The sequence below is a fragment of the Populus euphratica genome, unplaced genomic scaffold (genome assembly GCF_000495115.2).
Source record: "Populus euphratica unplaced genomic scaffold, PopEup_1.0 scaffold95.1, whole genome shotgun sequence".
Lineage (NCBI taxonomy): Eukaryota > Viridiplantae > Streptophyta > Magnoliopsida > Malpighiales > Salicaceae > Populus > Populus euphratica.
This window is the reverse complement of record NW_011499885.1, coordinates 78,788-99,164: the sequence shown is the minus strand read 5'-3', so window position 1 is coordinate 99,164 and position 20,377 is coordinate 78,788. Positions and strand designations below refer to the sequence as shown.

The window sequence follows — 20,377 nt, the reverse complement described above, 5'->3', positions numbered from 1 at the left end:
TAATATATTATTTTCTATATAAATATACTATTAAATTATTATTTTCTGATAATATTGTATCTGGAAGCATTTTATCGATATATGTGTGTTTGTATATAAATAAAAATAATCAAGAATTGTTTCATTTTAGTTTTTATATCTTTCATGAAAAGTATTTTTCAGATTTTTAAACCATAAAATGTTTTTTTCATCTAAAAATTATATTTTTATTTAGTTAAAAGTGAGTTTCATTGATGAATTTTACACAATATAATAAACACTAGTTGCTATGCCTTCATGTTAGTGTTGGTTTATTACATGCTTGTACATTGTCATAAATTTATAAAAATATTATAACAAAAAAATTAAGCGGTAAAATATTTTAGTAATTAATAATGTTTTTTTAAAAAAATTATAAAGTTTGATTTTCATCCCGCTTGGCATGAAAAAAATAAATTTTAAAAGGATAATTTTAGAAAAAAATCGATAAAAAAAACATGAAAAAATATCGCAACAATCAGTAGCGTTTTAAAGAAAAAAACTATAAAGTTAAATTTTCAATCAGCTCTATATGGAAAAAAAAATTGACAAAGATAATTTTAGAAAAAAATTGATAAATATGAAAAAATATTATAGGAATGCGGGGAAACACTGTAGTAACCCACAATAAAACTATAAAGCTAAATTTTCAATCAGCTTAATATTAAAAAAATAAAATCAATAAAAATAATTATGAAAAAAAAACACCAAAACAAGAGATATTTTTGGAAAAAAAACAAAAAACAAAAAATAAAAAAGCAAAGAAAAAAACATACGGGGAAAACTAGAGCTAAATTCTCAATCAGCTAAATATTATAAAAATAAATTCAATAAAGATAATTTAAAAAAATATGTGAAGAAATATTGTATCAAAACAAAAACCATGCGGGGAAAATATTATAGTAATTTATAATTTTTTAATAAAAAAATATAAAATTAAATTCTCAACTAGCTTGATATAAAAAAAAATGATCATCATAAAAAAAAATATTGGACAGGTTGTTGGGAATTTGATTTTGGAATTTTTTTGGATCCATTTTTTTTTCAATCTATTTTCACTTAAAAACACTTTATAAATATTATTATTAGGTTAATAAATCAATCTCTCATCTTAAAACATCAATAAATTAGTCCAAAAAAATAAAATAAAAAATCGTTTTCAATCCCAATTTATCTTTTCAAGCAAGCTAAAGATTTAAAAACATCTCCATACAGGAAAATATTATAAAAATTTATAATTTTTTAAATGATAAAGTTAAATTTTTAATCAGTTGAATATTCAAAAAAATCAATAAAAATAATTTTAAAAAATAAAAATTTATTTGTTTTAAAAAATTCAGTCATGAGAAAAAAAAACTAAAAATATTAGTATAATAAAAATAAAAGGTACGGGGAAAACTGAAAACTAAGTACTTTCCCGGTATTGATAATAATAAAAATTCAGGAAAGTGCTTTGCATAAATAAATAAAAAAGAAAGAAAGAAAGAAAAAACCAAACAAGGCCTATGTTGTATGAAACTCTCATGGGCGCGCAAACTCGTCTTTGAAATCATTATCCTTTCCAGCACTTCGCAGCCATATTGAATTTCTTTAGAAATCTCAGGATTCGAATCGATAAAAATTAAAATTATGTGGCTTGAATTGAAAATATATTGAATCTATTAACTATTAATTTAAAACGCACAGGAAATCCACATGCAAAATGTAGAGCGAATCCCCTTGTACGGTGCAGTGGATGGACTGTTTATAATGCATTTTTTCTTTTTCTTTATTAATTGAACCAAGAAGTAATGTGATTGAAAAATAAGGAAACAAAATAAAAAACACGGAATGAAGGAATGAGTGGTTTTAACAAAGTTCAATAAAAATATTTATTGTAGTCGTTGTATTTTTAAAATTATAAATATCATGTTCGTTTATTTTTTAAAATTTAAAGGAAAAATTAATTTTTATCTCAAATTTTATTTATTTTATTTTTTTAACCCCTTGTTCAAGAGAAGTTAGAGAAAATTAAATTTATTGCTAGAAAGAGAAGATTTTTGTTGGGATGGATTCTAGCCATTAAAAAAATCAATATTTATATTGTATTTTTTAATTTAATGAGTTTTAACTTGAAACTATATAAAAAAAGATATGAGTTTGGTAAGATTTTTTGTTTTTATTTTTAAGAGATTTTTTTTGTTTGTTTTTTTAGACTATAAATAAATTTATAAAGTTACATACGATGTCTTGGGTTGAAAAATCGATTTTAGATAAAAAAAAAAACTTATGTTCTATTTTTTCAATTGTTGCGATGTCAAAAAATTAGGCAGTATCACATGACAAGTTGTCTTATTTATTTATTTTATCTAAATAATTTAGGGCTGGTGATCCCAAGCACACAAGCCAGAAAATTAAGAATCCAAGCACACAAGCCCCCGCATGACCTAGCATGCCAAGCTCAACAATATCTATTTTTTTTAATGTATTTTTTAATTAATGCCTTTATATATATTTTTTAAAAATAATTTAAAAATTTATATGTAAATTAATACATCTTCTTTCTTTTATCTTTGTTATTTAGATTCTTTTAAATAATATTTTTTTAGTTATTTTGTATGCATTTAGTTTTTTAAGATATTATTTTAATTCATCTATAATTTTTTATATAAATAAAATTTATTTTAAAAAATTAATAAAATTTATTTTTAGATAATATTTTTAATATGTGTAACATTGCAATTTTTTTTTTCTTTTTATTTTATTTAATTAATTTCACGTGTGTCTATTTTATTATCATTTAATCAAATAAAAAATCAATTTTTGTGAATAAAATTGTTAAACACAACTGTCTCAGAGATCCATTGTGAGACCGAATATTCTTGTTTATATCTGACTTTCAACTTTTAAATTTTTATTTTTATTTATTGTTAATAATTTTTTATTTATTTATTAACACATAATTTTCAATTTAAAAATTATCATAAGCTTTTTGATTTTGATTTTCATATAAAAACATGTTGAAAAATATTGTGTGTGTGTATATATATATATATATATATCCACAATAAAAACACATGTTAAATAACTAGTAATTATTCAAGGATATATGAAGGCCATCGAAATTACGAGAAAAAGAAGAATAAATCAGGTCAGAGGCCCATCTGCCTTCACATTATGCAATTGTTTTCTGTGCAGCGGTCCAGAATTAGAAACCGCTAAAAAGGGCATGAAGTTAAAATCTATGCCAATGTTGTGTTAATTAAGCGGATGAATGCTTATTAACTCCAAAATCTATGCTAATGTTGTGTTAATTAAGTATATTTTTCATACAAATCATATATTTGGGTGGGAGGTATGGTTGCTTTTTTCTATTAATAAAAATACAATCTTTTTAAAGCACAAACCATACTTTTTAAAAGCAAAAAATATATATATTTTATTTTAAAAAAACCACCACACCTCCACCCAAGAAAAAGAAAAAAAAAAAAAAAGAACAAATATTATTAATATTATCAAATTGATGGCGCCAATTTTATTAAATGCATCCCAATACCAAACCTGTTTGGAAACGTGTACATGTATATTTTTTTAAATCAATGATCTAAAGGTCAAATGCAAGTTGGCTCTTGCCTGACTCGTGCTGGATGATCAAAACCTCAGAGGGCTTCCTGTCCTTGCAGAGATTCTATCTCAATCATTGAGCTGTGTCAATGACATGGAGCAAATAATTATGCAAGGAGAATACATTCCATTATGGACACCTTGATAGGTGGAAGAAAGATGTAGAAACTAAATTTATAATGATGTATGAGGCGTCAACATAATTGACCAGAAATGATTTTTCCACTCATGATATGAACATGGTCTTGATTCTTTCCTATGGACTTTATGATCTCAACAATTATTAATTATTTATTGAATATTTCTCAACGAATTCCTTATAATTAATATCATACAATATCGGTAGGTCCCTCACCTTGAGAGGAGAAAGTGAAAGCTGCCATAGGCAGCAATGAGTGTGAGAAAAGTGGTGGGAGTCGAGATCATGTTCCTCCTACTTCTTTGATGTGAAATTGTATCTTTCTCTTATCTCTTATAACAATTATCTCTAATAACCATGGCCGCTCCCGCGGACCTTGCAGGTAAGGGATTGTTCCTCGACGTGAAGGTGTTTCTGTTCATTGGTGTGAATCATCCTCGAGTGTAATAATTTAAATCAATATCATTGCCTCCTCTCTATTGTGATGGAATTGTCCTAATCACGCCCTACTGGGTGATATACTGGGGTTTCTAGAGACTCCTACAAAGGAAAAATATTATGCTTATTTTTATATATAAAAAAACTCCTTGGGGGCGTTCATATTCTTTACTGCTCAACCAGAGTTATATAGCGAGGATCCGTTTTCAGCTTAGTTTCACTCAAAGATATGGTAGGGGGGAGCTTGCTTTCAAATGGAAACAGGTTAATCATCATTCTAACATAATTAGCACAGCCACCCATGGCATCACTGGCTCCTATCATTAGTGGACCGTTTGAAGAAAGAGAGATGGCTGTTGCAACAGAGAAGAAAATCACCCCTAATTTACCAAGTGCATCAATGTATTTCCTTTCACATTTTTATTATGAGAACATTAAAAAAAAAAAAATATTACAAATCTAACAGCATGATTAACTTTATCTATCATCTGATGCAAACTTCAACTCCCATGTTGGCACTGCAAAATCTATAAATTGACACCCAGCAAACAGGACTGTGTTGTCAAACATTTTAACACCTACTTAAATATTTCCTTTGGAATATAAGAATTTCCTATTAGGAAATCAATCTTCCCAAACATGCATATCATTATCTGTACTAACCATAACAAATTAACAATGACGATGTGACATACCAGGATGGATGAGTGCGCATTTGTTTGAAAAAAGTACCAGGATCCCAAACTCAAGCTCTCTGAAGAGATTTCATCCAATTGGAAGACCTCAACTGGATTATCCTTTTCAAGTCTCCAGAAAGATAAGGTCCAATTAACAACAACGCATCCTCCCATACGGCAGAGCAATGATACACTGATTAGTAAATGCATCCTTCAATGACTGGACCTGGTTTCTGCAAAATATTTACCAGCAAAGGGAGCATTATTTACTCGGCTCAGATGGATTCCAGTTTATTGTCTCCCATATCAGTTGTCGTGAAATGAGGTTTAGAGGGGAAGACGAAGACAGTGGATGCAGCGATTGAGGGTTGAAATGTAGCTGAATATCTTGCTGAGGTCACTGTAACTCGAGGCAATTGTTGTGAACCTGAAGCCAATGGCACAAGCTTGTAGCTAAGGGTGTGCTCAGATTTTGGAAGAACAAAAACTGTGTCACTGTGAGACCCAGATAACACAAAACTCTGTGCATCTGCCAGTGAGAACTTGACTTCTTGAAGCAACTGTGTTTGATTCCGAATTTTAATCAAGTAAATAATGGGATCTCCAAGAACAGCATAAGGAGGACATTCCAGACTCAATACCAATGGGGGTGACTCTACTTTTATGTTGGGAAGTTTATGTTTGGTCAAAACCCAATCTTTTTTTGCATCAGAAGTGGACAGATCTTCCTTTTCAGAATTCCTCCTCCATCTTAGAGACACTGACCCCAAATCAAGACTTGTAGATTCCACTTCAGGAATGACAGTGAAAACCTTTTTGAACTCTTCTCCAGGAACTAGATGGGCAGGACTTAAAAGATCCATGCCACTATGTTGCAAGGTACACTGCCTCTCAACGCCATCATCCACTTCAATAGACATTGACTGTAATAGCAAAGGAACCTCACTGCTGTTCTTGGCACCAATGACTAGTACACTAGTTTCATTCAGAGGAAGTGACGCCAACTGATCTGATCCAGGGACAGACTTGATTCTTGAGAGCAACAGTGGATCCTGGCGGAATGGCAGCATAAACTGATGGCTAAACACAACAGCAGTCTTTCCTTCAATTTGCAAGCTCTTGTGGACATGGATTCTTTGTGAAGTTGATTCATTGCTATCTGGAAAATAGCCTAATGATACAAAGAGCATCACCGGTTTGGGTCGATGCCACTTAATTTCTAGCTTGCAGGACCATGATTCTCCATCTTTTAAGACAGGAACAGAAACCAAACCAAAAGACTGCTGAATTTTCTTAATTTTGTCAGGACCCACTGGAGATTCATCTTCTCCTTCTGGCCCAGAAACTCCAAGAAGTTCAACATGATGGCTATCCATAGAGAATGGTTCCTCTTCCCTGGGACTAAACAGCCCACCTCCTTTTACATCTACCAGATTGATTTTCAACTCACCAGAGAATATGGCATGATCCTTGGAGACCACAGTGACAGGAATTTTGAAGCATTCCCCAACTAATGCTGGCCCAGTAGCTCCTAAAATAAGATCTACTTGTGGTTCTGGTTCTTCAACCTGGGCAGCCTTCTGACCAGAAAATGCAAGAGCAGGATCCTTCATTGGAAAAGTTTCGGCACGGTCTTCAAACTTCCAAAGCGGTAGATCCTCCATCGAAGCAGGACTTTCAGCACCACAACATATTGTGAAGTGGGGTCTCATTTTTGCAATGACATATATGCACTCTAGCTTCCCACTTTGTTCTGCATTAAACCAAATGTGGACATTATTAGTACATGATCTCACCAATCATACTGCAAGGAGAATGTTAGACAAGAAGATAACATGCTAAGAAGCTCCAAATATTCAAATCTTCAACAGGATCCATCATCTTTGTCAATTAGGGTAAGGTAGTGCCAATTCGATCCAGTCAAATTGCTAAATGAACTGTATAGGGACTTGAGATTCATAGGAAAAGGAGCACACAGTAGCACCAACATGTATGGACCATGGACATATTTTATAAGGTAATTTATATTCAAAATCAACAATGAATTCATGACAAGTATTAAGTAAGTCCCTCTCTATCTCTCTCACATAAAACCATGCACAAGGACTAGGCTAAAATTCAAAATGGGAGGAGAGGGAGACACCACCAGATTATGGAGGCATAATCAATATACAGCAATGCCCAGATCAAGAGCATGAAATGGATCACCCCTACGTACTACTGAGTATAGGAAATGAAATAGGAGTTGGGGGGTAGAGAAGAGAAAGAGGGAAGTGGGAGAGAAGAAAAAAGCAGGGTTATAGAAAAACAAGAATATCATTAGAGAGAGAAACAAACTTTAATCTCAATCTCAGTGCTTAAATTACAACCGCAAAAATCAGGGTGATAGCTGCTCTTATTTAGGGACCCAAACCTACTAAAAATATGAAATATAATAGATAAAGGGAATCCTAACTAGGAAATGGAATAGACCTGATTGATACACACTTCAAACACTAGATAGGAAATAATTTTTTTTTCAAAATCTCAAATAACAATTAAAAATCCAATGCAAATCATCAAACGGTCAAATAATAAACCCCAGAAGTCTGGATTTGTTGTCCACCTGGTTCAAACTTCCCAAGTGAAACCATTTCTAATTTGTGTGAGTTATGACTTCTGTAAACTGTGATGAGAATGTAAATTAAAAATTTCATAAAATAAATTAACTGACCTGGTTTGACATCATACGTTAACCTAAGCCATTTGTTTGTAACAAGTGCCAAAGAAGGAGCACTTTCAATTCGCCAACCTTGTTGGCCACTGGATACTGCAGCTGATGGGCTTTCAGAATTCGTGATGACAAAGTTACACTCTGATTGATTAAACTGTACTTCTAATTTATCTATGTCAACAGGTAGAGGTAATTGTGATAAAAGTGACACTGTAATCGAGGTGGATGCTCCTGGCTTAATAACTGGTTCGTGAAAAGCAACTGAAGCAAGAAGTACCAATCTAAGGGGACTAACGAGATCAATTTCAAGATGCAGTGGATTTTCTCCATTCACTTGGAGATCACTATTGCCTTCAATTGACTGTAACCCGGTTTCTCCACTAACAAGGTCAAAAACCTCCTTGTGTATAATTTCTCTCTGCGCAAGACTTGCAGGACCAGCAGGACCACATTCTTTATACCTGAGAGACTGGATCCCAGAATCAGATGATACAGGCAATGCAGCCAATTCAAGAGAATACTCAACGAACTCTTTCACTCTACCAGATTTCCTTGCGCACTCTCGCAAATAACCCAAGACTTCCCACAACAAAGTGACCCAACCCTCTTGTCTGTATAGAGATGCAACAGCATCAAGTAATTGTTTTGCATTACTTAAATCACCTACCCCAAAGTATTCCTTTGCCATGTGGAACCCACATAAGTGGGCCATCCTCTGGGTTTCGAGATTAGAGAATGTTTCATAAGCTTTTTTAAGAAGAGCAATAATTTCAAAGGAATCTTGAAATCTTTTTCCTTCTGCAATAGCATAATGAGTGTACTCTTCATCAGTAAGACTGCAGATTGAATAAACAGCACATATAATTAGTCGAAGTGGAATACGCAAAGCAAACATTTTGAATACTAATCAGTCAAACTTACGATTGCATGATTAAGGCATCCCCTTGCTCAAGTAACCGAGCAAACTGACCGACATAAATAGAAGGTGCTACAGATTCAGCATTACTATCAATTTCATCTGCAGTTTCAGACATTGTTATTGAAAGTTCCAAAGTAGTTCTCTTCTCCTTCAAGTAGTGTGCAGCTAACTGTTTTGAAATCAAATGTTTTGTTCAACTCAGTAAAAAGTAGAGCCTGATTAAAAAGTACCAAGTTTCTAGATGGTACACAAACATGTAAAAAATTAAATAAATAAAGCAAGAATGAGATTAAGTTGGCTCACACATATAATTTGCAAGTTATGCAACTAGAATCTTCAAAAAGAAGATGCAATCTGAGAAGTTAAGATATAATAAAACCAACACCGCTTGCCAAGAGATTGGACTGACTAAAAATCCATTCAAGTGTAAACTGTACCTTTTCAATGTGAGGTGCATTTGTAGATAAAAATATTGACAAGATATATAGAAAAACATCATTGTCCATGTCCTTGGAAAATGATAATACAATACACTGACAGTGTAGTCATGGTTATTAGATTGTTATGGTGATAACTATGGGTTAATGTAACTTCAGACTGAAATAAAGAAAAGAGGTTAATATGCATGGCAAATCCATGAACCATCACCTTAAATTTGAGATTTAAGATAATATCAAAACATGACATCAAGACTATCATATACGGTCACACAAGAAAATCCTCTATGTTTATCTCCCAAGTAGCATCAAAGCTCATAATTTGAATGGATGCATGCTATGATGCCACAAACACTACCCTGGTTACTAGGTTTTGCATGGTAGAATGGTTAAGAATGAATGGCGATTCCCATGGTTTCTCCTCCCTTGGTCGAGTAGCTTCTTGGTGATCCTCGAAGCAACAAATCATTATCGAAGGATTTTGCTCAAGTTGGGTAGTCCCCAATGTGAATGGCACTAATTCTTGAGGGGGATCTTTATTAGCAACAGGTATGAGTAAGAATTCTAAATTAATTAAAAAGTCAAGAAAGTTAGACATAAATGGATCCATGACACCTTTGCCTTTTATGCTCAAGGTAGTGAACGAAAAAATCATTGAGATTCTCCTTCATTTTCTCATAAGAAACTTTCCAGCGCTCACCTCTCCCTAAAACTACATGCAGGACAAGCACAAAACATGAAAAGAAAAGTACCCCCTCTTCAAAAAAGAAACAAAACGAACAAAAGAGAACAAAAAGGAAAGGAAAACAAAAGAAAAAATATGTCTGATTAATTAACAATTCAGCATTGGTCAAATCTTGGACTGCAATAACCTGTTCCCTTAGGATTTCAAAATGAGTATGCCAATAAGATGCTAAATTTTTTGGTGAAAATCATTTCTCATCTTTCCTTTTGCTGCTCCTTTTTAATTAAAAGACAGGGTGAAAACATTCATATATCAACTGTAATATGGGGAAACAGCAGTTGCTCCCAAACACAATAAGAAGTTAAAATACCAGGAAGTTATAGAAAGTCACTCACCTGATAATAATAAGCTGGTAGAAATTCCCACTCAGTCACAGCCAGGTCTGTAGTGCCTAAAGTTGTATTTGAATTGCTATGAATAGTTTTTGAGCTTGTCTCAAGCAATTCAGCAAATACCAGAAATTGTCTGCTCATCCATTCCCAGTGAAGAAATGCAACATCTGTGGGTCCTACAAGCCTCCTGTATGAAACATTATGCTGGCGGAACCATGTAATTGCTTCTACCACCTTTCCACCATGCAATAACAGGGTTGCTATTTTGAAATGCAATTGCTCTGCAACAGTTTTTATCTGAACCAGGCGTTGAATCAATGGCAACTTCTTTGCTGTCCCAACCATCTGATGACAAACTTATTAGTCCAAGTAAAGGAATAGTATCTATGAAAACATTCTGTAGCATGAACATGGATAAATGAAAAAAAGACGTGTTTGGAATTGTATGGGTACATGAATACCTCCCGCAATATTTGATATGCATCCTCATAAAACCTCAAAGCTTCAACCCAATCTCTCCGGAACTCTGCATATACAGCAACCTAGCAAGACAACAAAGTGAGCAATTTAAACCGACAACAAAGTGAGCAATTTAAACTGACTTGCACAATGAATGATTTTTAAAATGATAGACCTTGCATATTGTCTTTTGTGGAAGTACTAGTACATTATCTATGCTTACACAAATTCATAAGAACAAGCAACAAAACACTCCAAGCTCATTCCAAGTTAGCAGTGAATCAAAGGTTTGTGTTACATTTACTGTTACACATAATCAAAGGATTTTTCATTACTCAAAAGAGGGTTCACTAGCATGACACAATTAAAGTCACAATATAACCATCCAGGCTTCATCAGCACAATTCAATAATCACATAACAAGTTTTAATCTCTTGATCAAACAAAAATGAAAACCCTTACTTTAAAGCAATAGCGAACATTCAACTCATGAGAATTGAAACTCTTCTTTTCAACACGAGTTTTAATCTTCCGCCCTTCATCTTTATAATACACATTTGCTAATTCCGCAAACGTGCCTCGCAGCCTGCAAAATCCGCACTCCACATTCACATTGACCATAAAATCACATAGATCACAAACGACAAGACAACAAAACATGCCTGTCAAGTGATTGTTTCAGTAGCAAATCATCACTAGCATTGAAAATAACAAGATATTTAGCATCAATTTCCGCACGCTTGCGTAACGCAATCATTCGATCCTCACTGATCTCATCTGCATCATGATCAGTAACAATCTAAAAATTACCAAAACCATCAACTTTACCATCTCAATTAATTAGAACATTACAGCATAAAGAAAATTACCATTCGAAGAAGATTGCACAACAACAACAATCAATTTAATATTCTTCGGCCGAGTGGCATTTCTGCTCACCAACAACACAACAAAAATAATTAGCAAGACGGAGCGAAATTAATAGAAAAGAAAAGAAAAACTACATATTAAGATTTTATTTACTTGATATTTTCAATGTCAGTACAAACTTGAAGCCATTGAGCAGGATCGCCAGAAACATGACCAGAGCTAAAAAGAGCAGCGACGACAGCCGGAACTCGAGTTCGATGTTTAAGTAGCCAATCTCTCTTTAAAATTCCTCCATTATTAGCTGGATCAGATTTGGTCGGCTTGGAGAGGAGAAGGGTGATTTTGGAGAAATCGGGTAAGGCTAGAGTGTTTATCGGCGGTTGTTCAGCGTTGAGAAAAGAGGAGATTAGCGGGTGGTGATCCGTGCAGCCTACTAGTGAAACTAGCGCTACCGGTGGCGTGCGTAATTCTTCTGGATATTCTTCCATTGCTGTTGAAATAAATCGATTTGGATTTGGATTTGGATTTGTGTCAAAATCTTCGGGCTGTTTTCTGCCGGGGACGATTTGAAGGGAAGGAATGAACAATTCTTTTTTTCTCCTTTCACATCTTTAGTGGGCTGGATCGGACTGGACCATGTGATCCACCAGAAGTGGATCTGTTGACTGCATCCGGTATTCCGGCCCACAAACTTCTGGTTTTCCCTCTCCCTTTTTGCCCGATATATTTTGCCTACATTTTATTTTTTGTGTTATATACATGTGTGTGTGTGTGTCTTTAGAAGAGAGCGTTAGGAAAATCATGTTGACTGTAGCTTTCTCCCTGCCTCAGGGAAAAGCATGATCCCTGTCGCCCAGCAATCTCACAGTTATTGGTCTGTGAAGATACATCGCCAGTTGCTCCATTTTATTTGACTAAGCTAAGCATAAATTTGTGCTTGCGAGGTGATTGCCCATGTACTAACAAGAGAGAGATTCTGAAAAAATAAGAGTGGTGATGGCCTTCTAAACTGCCTGAATCTCACAAGTGATCGGCAAATCTCACCTGAGTGAGACCCCATATATCCTCCTTATGAGAAGTTTGGTTTCATTCAACTAGGAAAAGCATACCATGCCATTGTGCCTTGAATTATCCACATCTCTAGTTGACACTGATTGATAGAATTTTTTGCTACGTATGAACTACTACTAGTGAGGAACATGGACTAGAAGCAGAGCAATATTTCCCCGCTCTAGACCAGTCTCGGGTTCTTCAGTTAAAACAGATAGCACGCCTCCTGCATGCTTCACGTAGCTAGAAATGATATGTTCAATCCGCATCAAAAGCACCATGCGTGAACAGTTGGGTTTCACACTTGAAACAGATACACAGACTGAGAGTACTTGGATTTTGGCAATCAAGCATGGACGAGCAGGTTTGAGAAAGTTCAGTTCAGGATTGGGGCAATGGGAGGGAACATGGATGCTGGGACTTAGGAGTTACCTTTATAATTCAAAGCAATTCACTTTCTGAAACAACTTTAAACACGGACAGCACATAATCAACAACCTTTCATTATATCAGAATGTCACAAGCACAAACTTTTAATCTTCATCCATTAACAAGTTGCAAGGTCTAATAGAAACACTTCACATTATATATGGTTCATATGATTCCAATACTAAATCAGCTATACTGCTGGTGGTCTCATGAAACTAAAAGGTAGACATAACACATCCAATAAGCCAACCATGCCTTGATGCTAACTCAGGCGCAAAATGCACATCCCCATCCATCCCTCAGCGTGCCTCATATTGCACAACTGCAAGAAGAGAATTTACATGTCAGACACATACCTAAGCACCAATTCCTTAAAATCATCATGTGCAGGGGTTGTGGATTGAAGTTCCAGACACAAATAGTCAGAATTATTGATGGCAAAACCACACAGGATAAAAGGAAGCATATGATAGATAGGTAGTTAACAGCCACACGGAAAAATCATCAAGAAACAACACAAGTCCTAGGTAGACCAACGTGATATATCCTAGCTACTAAATGCATAGACTGGCAGTGCATTACATGAATTTAGGAAAAAAATTCTGAAGCAGGGTTTCCAATGCTTTTTCGACCAATGCAGCATACATTGATGAATCATTTACATTTAGAGACATAAATGCTTAGCCAGTCAACCAAATTATTGTGCCTTGCACACACTTTTTGAAGTCACTACCTTTGCTCTTCATTTGCGTCAATTACGCACATTGATTTTGAACTCCTACCATTAATTCTAAACACAACACACAAGCATAATCTTTAATGTTCTACCATGACGAACTATCTAAAACAATATAACTTGATGTGTACATAATGCACAACCACCACTGAAAAAGAAAACAAAAACTGAGCTGCTTCACATGAATTGCGTGAAACACTACCGACCACCACCATGATTGAAGTTAGCAACTATTTAGGAAGCAGAAACAACCAAACAGCAATGTGACCACATCAACGAACCAAAGCACCTTAATTTCTAAGCTAAAATGTACATTCATGACACCACCAAAATGCAATATCTACAAACCACCACCATTACCAAAACCCGCAAATTAAACACAACTATTTCATCGGAAAAAAATTTGCAAATTCTTAACCAACAGGAACCCCTCAAAAAACCAAACAAAACAGTGATAGTGTTCAATCCCCCACCCAAAACAAAGAAATACTACAATAACCACCTCAAAAACTTAATCTAACTAACACAAGCCCACATAAAAAACATGAGGGAAACAACAAAATCAATCAAATAAATAAAATAAAAACGTACTTCGACGAGTACGCTTCTTATAAAGAATACGGTAACCGCACTCTCTGCACTGAATAACATCTCCTGGCTTTAAAGTATTCTCCATTCCACAATCTACAAAAATTAAGAAATATATAGACAAAACATGATCAAAAGAAAAATTTAAAAGAAACCCACGATTCTATTTCATTTTCTGTAACAGAACGTGAAATTCTTGCCTCCACAGATGTAGCTGACAGGTTCTGGTTGGGGATCCATAGCTCAGCAGAGAGGGTTTTAGGGTTTCTCTCTTTTTTTTTGCTTGACAATTTAACAACCTGGTGTGCGCGTTTGAGTTTTATTTCATACTGCCCATAAGTTACTGTATTTATGGGGAAGGTTCTGGACTTGGGCCTGTACTGGATCACAGTTACTAGACTTTGTCTAAATGGCTAATTTGGAATGCGGCTGATCCGGCCTGAATCCCGGCTAGATTTCAAAAAATTAGTCAACTCAAAGTTTAAAGTTGACTTAATAAACTGGACGGATCAAAACGCATAGCGGGTCAAAACTTAATTTAGCTTCTTCTTTTTTTAAAAAAAAAAAACATCATTTTTATTGATATATATTAACTCGCTCAACCTATATTTTGTATCAAATCATGAACAAAATCTGATGCAATAACTACAAGATTTATTACTTTGTATTGTTTAGAATTTAAAAATTATTAAAAAAATAAAAATTAATTTGTTCTTTGAAAAGCAAGTCATGAAGTTTCACCATGATCCAAAGTAATTATAACTACAAAAAACTCTAAAATGTATCATGTTTTTATTATAGCAATTCATGATGATTTTTTTTTACAATTTAGTCCTTAAACTTTATTTCTCAGATCTTTTCTAAAAACAAAAAAAGATGCAAATTAGATTTTAACCATACAAGATGAGCTAAATCAATTTTAAAAAATAATGTGCAATGACTGATCCTTAAACCTAGCCATCAATCAATTATAAAAATAAAATGGGTTTTTAAAAATAAAATTGATAACATAAAACTATAGTTAAAAACAAAGCTATAGCTAAAAATTATAACAAAAAAGAAGGCAATTACTATGAAAAAACCCATGACCAATTTAAGTTAAGGAGAGACAAAATTGCAACTGAGGGACCACGATATAAAACAACGGCAAAAAAATAGTAGTTTAAAAAATGGGGAAAAAATTTATTTTGGTCCTTCTATGTTTTAAATTATAATTTCTTTGGTTCCTTGATATTTAAAAATTCAATTGTGGTACAAACCTTTATTTTTCTTACTTTTCAATCCATTATTTAAAAAATAAAAGAAAAAGTCACTGGATGTCAATGGTAAAGAAAAAAAGTATTAGTTGACATTGATATAATCCACAAAAAATTAATTTTAATGTCAATAAGGAGAGTTAAATAGGTGTTCTTTAACCTTTCTATTACCCCATATTGTAGATCTTAGCTTGAAAAGGTTTTTTGGTTTTAGATCAATTTTTACGTCATTTTAAGTTATATAAAAATTTATGTATATGAAGTGTTCGAGTTAATTTTTTTAAAAAAAAATGGTTGAGAAATAAATATTTAGATAAAAAAGTCATCACTCTTGATTTTCAAGCCTTTATAGTGGCTAGAATCGGAGAAATAAATAACGTGTTGTTTATCTTACTAGGAAAAATATCATCAATTCTTTTTTTTTTTTTTTATCTTTAAAGAATGTAAGAGTAAAATTCAGATCATCCACCCTTTAAAAAAAAAAAAAGAAAGAGAAAGAAGAGGGGAGACGGAGGGAGAGAGAGAAGTCTAGCGAAGTATGCTAACTCACTTATATAAGGTCTGTGCGTATGAGTATTTTTTTTATTCATTGATTTTTTTTTAATTTTATTATTTAATGTTAAATTTTTTTATTGATTTTATTTGTTTTTTTGGATTTTCACACATTTTAAATCAATTTTTATGATATTTTTTTAATGTAATACATTTAGTTTTTACTTAATTCACATATAAGATTTTATATTTTTAATGATATTAGGAGATATTCTTTCCATGTCCCCTACTTAAAATTTGTTCTTAATTTTATCCAATTATTTTATGAAACATGTCTTTTATTATTATTATTTTATTAAACAAAATATTATTTTCAAGAAATAAAGTTATTAAATATAATTAGATAAAAGTTCCATATTGTGATATTAAATTTCTTAATTTATATTTTTTTATTTAATTAATTAAATATACATGGATAAAATGTTGAGTTTATTATTACAATCTTTTTTTATATAAAAGAAATAGTTAAAAGAGTGCATATTTATTTTTCTTTATGTTCAAAAAAAAAAAAAAAACCGACGCTAGCAAGTTGATGGCCTACACCCGTTGAAATATCTTGTTTTGCAAAGGAAGTCGTAGACGGCCAACTCCTCACCTGTCCTGTTCCCAGTAGAGTTTCGTGAAGTTTTTATTTTCTCAGCCACAAAACAAGAGAAGTTCACATTAGTTGTCCAGGAAAATATCAAACAAACCAAATTCATCGTTTCAATGACACTTGACATACATACAGTGATATAGAGCACTGAATATTACTCGCACGCATGTATGTCCAGGTCTCTTTTCTCTCCTTAATTTATTCTCCTGTAACAGCTGCACATCCTTTCGTTTCCCTGTCAACATGGGTTTTTCTCAGAACTTGTTTCTGATCATCACATCTTCAGTGGTCCTTGTTGATGTTGCGACAGCTTGCTCTAATGGAGAATGCAAGGTTTGTGTCTTCTCTTTTACTTGCACGTCGTCAAGAACCATTTTAAGCTCTGATTGTTTTTTTTTTTTGCTAATCCATCTTTGTAAATTTCAATATTTAGATACTCGATAAATGTTCATCGAACCAAGATTGTGAAGCTGGACTCTATTGTTTCTCTTGTCCAGCAGGATTTTCAGGTTCTAGATGTGTAAGATCAACCATCACAAACCAATTCAAGCTTCTGGTACTTCCCTATTTCTCTTTTTGGTCAATAATTATGAGGGTCCTGAGTTTGCTGGGGCAACTTTTAGTTCGCACACGCTTGATTGATTCATCTTGAGTGGTTTGTTTTGCTTTTTGTCTTTACACGATGAACACAAGACATACTTTTGTTTTAGGCCTGTTGCATGATGATACCATGAAGATGGGGAGCGTGAGTGTTACAAATCAAAAGAGGAAAAGTAATAGATATAGGCCATAAATTTTCTTCATCAAGTGAGAATTGGAATGGATATTGATGGGAATGTTCTATATCAACCAAGGATTTCTTTCCTGGCAGTTTCCAGGAAGGCCATCAGCCACAACCACCAGGAATTCACTCTGCACCACGCAAATTGGACGAATATTAGGGTGGCTAGTGTACTGTTGTTTTTGAAATGGAGGGCCTGCCTTGGCCATGGTCCATTTAATAATAGATTGAGATCTGCCTAAATGAAGAGGGGCCCCTCCTTAAGATGGAGGAATATCGACTGAATTTCAGTGACTGTTAATACCGAGTTGCAGAGTATGTGGAACTCTTGTTGCGGCTCAGGAAACTGGTAGATTCAGAATTATAAAGAAGCTGAAAATTCCGAGTGGAAAGCTGCGGAATTGGAATTGGATATTGCATAAAAAATTGAATCTTTTGTTTGTAACATCATTTTCAACTTGAATCATTGTTACCAATTAGTTTAAACAAAAATTTTCAGTATCTTTGAACACCCTTGTCCTACTAGAATATGAATTGAGATTGAAGGAGGATTATATGATAAAACTATAATTCGGTTTCCTATCTAACAACCAATACACAAATTAAGTAGCTTTTCTTCTTTCTCTTCTTAATAGAACAATTCCCTGCCGCTCAACAAATATGCATTTCTGACAACGCACAATGCATTTGCTATTGATGGATACCCATCTCACACCGGAATCCCTCGAATCACAGTCACCAATCAAGAAGACAGCATCACAGAGCAACTAAATGTAAATGTTTTCTCCTCTTTACACATTTCCTTTCTTTCTTTACCATGGTCGAACCTTTTTTTTGTCAATTAACAAGTTCCATTAATAATTTGACTGCAGAATGGAGCTCGAGCCTTGATGCTTGATACCTATGATTTTCGTGGAGATGTATGGTTATGCCATTCATTTAAAGGAAAATGCTATGACTTTACTGCATTTGTATGTACATTGATTCCCCGTCGAGTCATATGATTTTATTTTTCCTTTTGTTTTTTTATGATATGTGAAATGTAAATGTTTGCCCCATCAGGGTCCAGCTATTGACACTCTTAAGGAAATTGAAGCTTTCTTATCAGCAAATCCAACAGAGATTGTTACATTAATCTTAGAAGATTATGTTCAAGCTCCCAATGGACTGACCAAGGTCTTCGCCGATGCTGGGTTAATGAAATATTGGTTTCCTATGTCAAAAATGCCCAAAAATGGTCAAGATTGGCCACTAGTTAGTGACATGGTTCAGAACAACCAAAGGCTACTTGTTTTCACTTCAATTCAATCCAAGGAAGCAAGTGAAGGCATTGCTTACCAATGGAATTACATGGTCGAAAATCAATGTAAGAAATTTTCTTTCAATTTTTCACCTGTAGGATTTGTGATACCATATGCATATAATATTGGTTTAAACATTTTTTTTTTTGTGGCAGATGGGGATGATGGCATGAAAGCAGGAAGCTGCCCTAACAGAAAAGAGTCACCACCTCTTGACGACAAGAGTAGATCATTGGTGTTGGTAAATTACTTTAGGTCTACTTCCATGAAGGAACTCTCCTGTGAAGATAACTCAGAAAATCTCATAAACATGCTTCGTACTTGTGATGGTGCTGCTGGCAACAGATGGGCAAATTTTGTTGCTGTAAATTATTACAAGGTATACTTATCACATGCAAATTATCTAATAATTTCAAGTTAAATTAACATTCATAACAGAATACAAGAGCTCAGAAGAAACATAATATTTTTTTTACTGGGTGCGTGGCCCTGCAGAGGAGTGAAGGAGGAGGATCATTTCAAGCCGTGGACTTTCTAAATGGAAAGCTATTGTGCGGGTGTGATGATATCCATGCATGTGTGGTAAGTTCTAACAAGGATTAAGTTTACTAATTACCATATCAAATTGATTTTAGTGCTTGCATTACTATTCCAAACCACATTTTTGTGTTTATATTACAGTCTGGTGATTGCATTAACTTATACTTCTGGTTTGAACTCATGTGGACAATAGAACATGGTCAAATTAGTTCATCAATCTTCTACCCAAATCAAGTTTTCCATGATAATGTGATCCCATTTCTGGAAAATTTATCTAACCATGCAATGTATTTTCTTCTACTTGCAGCCTGGATCCACTTCAGGAGCCTGCTCTCTCTAATAGCGATGACAACCATCCATAACCCAGTAGACTAGGAATCTGGGAGGTTTGTATTTTGTAATACAATTGATCCAATAGTACTTGAGAAAATGTTATACATTGTGTAGTTACAATGCTGGAGCCAAAGAATACTACGTCAACCAAATTGAAGAAACTTCCTCCTTGTCCAAGAAATTTACACCCCCAAACTCAAGCGATAGAAGATGGGCTCGCAAAGATATGACAATTTAATCCGAAGTTAATAAATAATAATCTAGCCTCTTTTAAATGGGTAGATTTTTTTTAAGATAATACTCGATAGGTGATTAATACAGTATAAATATTATCAAATTTAATATAAAATCCGACTCAAACTTAATTTGAAATATATATATATATATATATATATATATATTGTTTAATAAATAAAAGTTGAATAATCAATATCTACTCGAAGACCTTCAATTTAATGAACAAGAAATGAATATTTAATATATAAAAAAAAACACGGATAAGCAAGGAATCCATCCAGCTTTATAGGATATGGACCTCAATACACAAATCCAGCGAGGATTTAAAGTACTTGTTTCAATGTCCGTTGAGTGATGGAAACCAGTCAAAAACTAAAAGATCTAGGCTTTATGTTATTAAAATGTGTTTTAATATTTTATTTTAGTTTAATTTATGCACATTTTAAATTGAGGAATCAGCATGTGGGATGCAAAATGCTAGCAATACGACAAAATTATATAACAAATGTGCTTTAATATTTAAGTTTCCACATTGTACAATGCAAAATTTTTAAACTCGGTTTAGTTATTAATCCAATTTAAGTTTCCGATAATGAGTTTTGATAGGTTATCAAATTATTATAGATTGA

At 33.5% G+C, this 20,377-nt stretch overlaps 2 protein-coding genes across 2 annotated transcripts; one reads left to right on the top strand and one right to left on the bottom strand.

Annotated features, from left to right (window-relative positions):
• Positions 1-4,557: 4,557 nt before the first annotated feature.
• Positions 4,558-12,011, bottom strand: LOC105130082 (trafficking protein particle complex subunit-like protein). Its single transcript, XM_011032417.1, has 9 exons — positions 11,504-12,011; positions 11,350-11,411; positions 11,143-11,257; positions 10,943-11,066; positions 10,483-10,563; positions 10,025-10,366; positions 8,510-8,676; positions 7,589-8,424; positions 4,558-6,628 (listed from the first exon to the last, which is right to left on the bottom strand). The coding sequence occupies exons 1-9, from the start codon at positions 11,836-11,838 to the stop codon at positions 5,151-5,153; spliced, it is 3,540 nt and encodes a 1,179-aa protein (XP_011030719.1). The 5' UTR covers positions 11,839-12,011; the 3' UTR covers positions 4,558-5,150.
• A 4,515-nt stretch (positions 12,012-16,526) lies between these two features.
• On the top strand, positions 16,527-19,672 carry LOC105130081 (PI-PLC X domain-containing protein At5g67130-like). Its single transcript, XM_011032416.1, has 8 exons — positions 16,527-16,889; positions 16,990-17,112; positions 17,973-18,110; positions 18,210-18,308; positions 18,400-18,703; positions 18,794-19,017; positions 19,134-19,220; positions 19,486-19,672. The coding sequence occupies exons 1-8, from the start codon at positions 16,800-16,802 to the stop codon at positions 19,516-19,518; spliced, it is 1,098 nt and encodes a 365-aa protein (XP_011030718.1). The 5' UTR covers positions 16,527-16,799; the 3' UTR covers positions 19,519-19,672.
• The last annotated feature ends 705 nt before the right edge of the window (positions 19,673-20,377 follow it).